Genomic DNA, 2,808 nt, shown 5'->3' on the forward strand with positions numbered 1-2,808 from the left:
TTGACGTTGGTGTGTTTGGATAGGATTTCATTATGGCTGGAAAACTTTTATTATATTTATATAATATATTTATATAATATATTTATTTAACCCTCTAGGACGTAAGAATGCCTCAAGGCACGTATTTTATTTTTATTTTTAAAAAAATAACTAAGAGCTTTTAGTTAATTTAAAAATTGTTGAACTTTTAAAAATAACTGCCAAAAAGCACTGCCAATGTTGTAAAGTGCTCGGAAACTTTTATCGATGCTTTTGATAAACATATTATCGAATCATGTGTTACTTCGCGCCAAAAATTTCAGCTTCTGCACATTGTCTTTTGCTGTGTTGATAAAAGTGAATTTATACAACCAATTGAACTCAATATTTTTTTTTGTGTAAGGTAAGTTAATGTGCTATTTAAATAAAGTTTAATATGTGCGAATATGTTAAAGTTCTGCTTTGTAGCATCGTAAAAGTGATAACTGCCTTGAGGCACTTTTGGGGCTCCACGGCAAAATTTGTTGCTAGCAGCTATTTCACAACTGCTTGCACTTCTTGTGTAATTTGTGTGTGATTTTTATTTATTGTTGAATTTTTTTAATAGAGATTGAATAATGGCTTTGAGAGCTCGCTATAAATGGTCTGATTTGACGGATGAACAACTGCTGGAGTTGTTCGAATCAGTCCCGTCGGATGTGGACATGTCGAGTATTTCGAGTGACGACGAGGATGAAGACGTGGCAGAGGCACTTAACACTGCATTAGTAGATGTCTCTACTGTATCCTTAATGTGCAGTAATATTGAAAACAATGAAAATACTGTGCAGAGCCATGAGCCTTCCCGAAAAACTCGTAAGAGGCCTCGATCACCATTGCCAGTTATTGAAGGAGCAACACCTGTATCTTTACCGTCTTCTGGTGGTTTTAATGGGCTTGGTAAGCAAATCATTACTTTGATTTGTAATACAACTCATTAATTTATTTATGAATAGGTATCGAATCAATTATAAAGGAACCTAGTAAAGTTATGTGGCGACAGCAATCTATGCAATTGCACATAAACAATGTTGCTTTTCAAGGCGACTCTTCGTTGCCATCCAAAATAACTGATCTGAAAACTCCGTTTCAACTATTTTGTTATTTTTTAAACTCGGACATTATAAGTATAATCGTCAAGGAAACAATGCGCGCAGCCTTAAAGGACAATATTGCCAACAAGTTTAAGATAACAACGGAAGATATTCATCACTATATAGGAATTTTAATTTACATGTCTATATATCGCTACCCTAATTTGAAAAGTTACTGGGGGCAAAATGCATTTGCACCCATACAAACCTGTATGACCCGTAGCAAATTTGAAGCAATTAAGAAATACTTCTCATTGTGTGACGAGAGTAAGCGAATCAAAAAGGGTGAGCCTGGCTACGATCCACTATTTCGCACGCGAAGAGTTATTGACATTTTGAATGAAAGATTTGACTCCGTGCCTAAGCAAGCTCGATTATGCGTTGACGAACAAATGTGCAGCACAAAAATGAAGCACCATTTGCGGCAATACATGCCCAATAAACCACACAAGTGGGGTATTAAAACATTTGTCCTATGTGATTCTTTTGGATATGCCTACCGATTTGAAGTATATAGCGGCGCAGGTGATAATGCGATATTACCTGGTTACCCTGATATCGGTGCGTCAGCCAACATAGTTGTACGCTTGACGAAAACTGTTGAAAGTTTCAAATATATTTCATATAATATATTTTGACAATTTTTACACATCGCTGCCTTCGGGCAAAAGGGATTTATAGTTTGGGAACGGTTCGGGTAAATCGGATACCAAACTGCAAGCTCCCAAACGATAGTGCCATCAAGGAAAAGCCAAGAGGGTTTTCAGTTGAGTACGTGGGTTCCTCATATGTTGTGGATGTTAGTAACGTACTGTGGAAAGACAACAAGGTGGTTCGCTTATTATCGACCTATGTGGGCGTTAAGCCGTTTATAAGTTCAAATACTCAAGGAGGAACACCAAAGGCAGCTCGTTACGACAGAAAGTCGAAGCACAATGTAGAAATTGACTGCCCACAAGTTATACAGGAATATAACGCTCATATGGGAGGCGTGGATCTGATGGATGGGCTTATGGGACGATACCATATAAGAAGTAAAACTCACGATGCTGCAACCCGAATTTTCTACCATTTAGTAGATATGGCAACAACAAACGCCTACATCCTATATAGACGAATCCAAAAGGAAACCATGAGCAGCGAGAAATTCATTGAACTTCCGGATTTTCGCGAATCTATTGCTGCGGGTCTAGTGGGCTACCAGTCAAAAAACTTGCCAGGTCGTCCACTCATGAAGAACAATTTACCTTCACCATCTTCATCTTTGTCTGCGCGATCAAGTCGGTCGCCATCATAGACTTTGCTGTCGCCAATTTCTCGGCATCCATTGCAGTCACAACTCAAACAAGGCCAAAAATCAAATCACCCAATAAAGGACTTGAGGTTTGACCATTTCAATCATTTTCCAGAGTGGTTGGATCGCATTACGGGAAAAAGAAGTTACAAGCACTGCAAAACTTCCCAAACGCAGTGCATTTGCACAAAATGCAACCTGCATTTATGCTGCTCGGCCAACAAAAATTGTTTTGCTGAGTATCATAGCAACAAAAAAATTATTTAATCAAATAAAATAAAACAAAAATTAAAAAAAAAATTCAATTTATTTGGAAACTACTTTTTTACCCTCAAAGCCCCAAGCATGCCTTGAGGCACTTATTTATGTTTTCTCACCTTCCAGGTAAACGAAAGCTTCTAT

At 37.7% G+C, this 2,808-nt stretch overlaps 1 protein-coding gene across 1 annotated transcript; it reads left to right on the forward strand.

The window, feature by feature from the left end:
* The first annotated feature begins 590 nt into the window (after positions 1 to 590).
* LOC124461450 (piggyBac transposable element-derived protein 4-like) lies at positions 591 to 2,409 on the forward strand. Its single transcript, XM_047012974.1, has 3 exons — positions 591 to 918; positions 975 to 1,718; positions 1,934 to 2,409. Exons 1-3 carry the CDS (start codon positions 597 to 599, stop codon positions 2,407 to 2,409), a joined length of 1,542 nt encoding a protein of 513 aa, XP_046868930.1. The 5' UTR covers positions 591 to 596.
* The last annotated feature ends 399 nt before the right edge of the window (positions 2,410 to 2,808 follow it).

The sequence above is a fragment of the Drosophila willistoni genome, unplaced genomic scaffold (genome assembly GCF_018902025.1).
Source record: "Drosophila willistoni isolate 14030-0811.24 unplaced genomic scaffold, UCI_dwil_1.1 Seg485, whole genome shotgun sequence".
Classification (NCBI taxonomy): domain Eukaryota; kingdom Metazoa; phylum Arthropoda; class Insecta; order Diptera; family Drosophilidae; genus Drosophila; species Drosophila willistoni.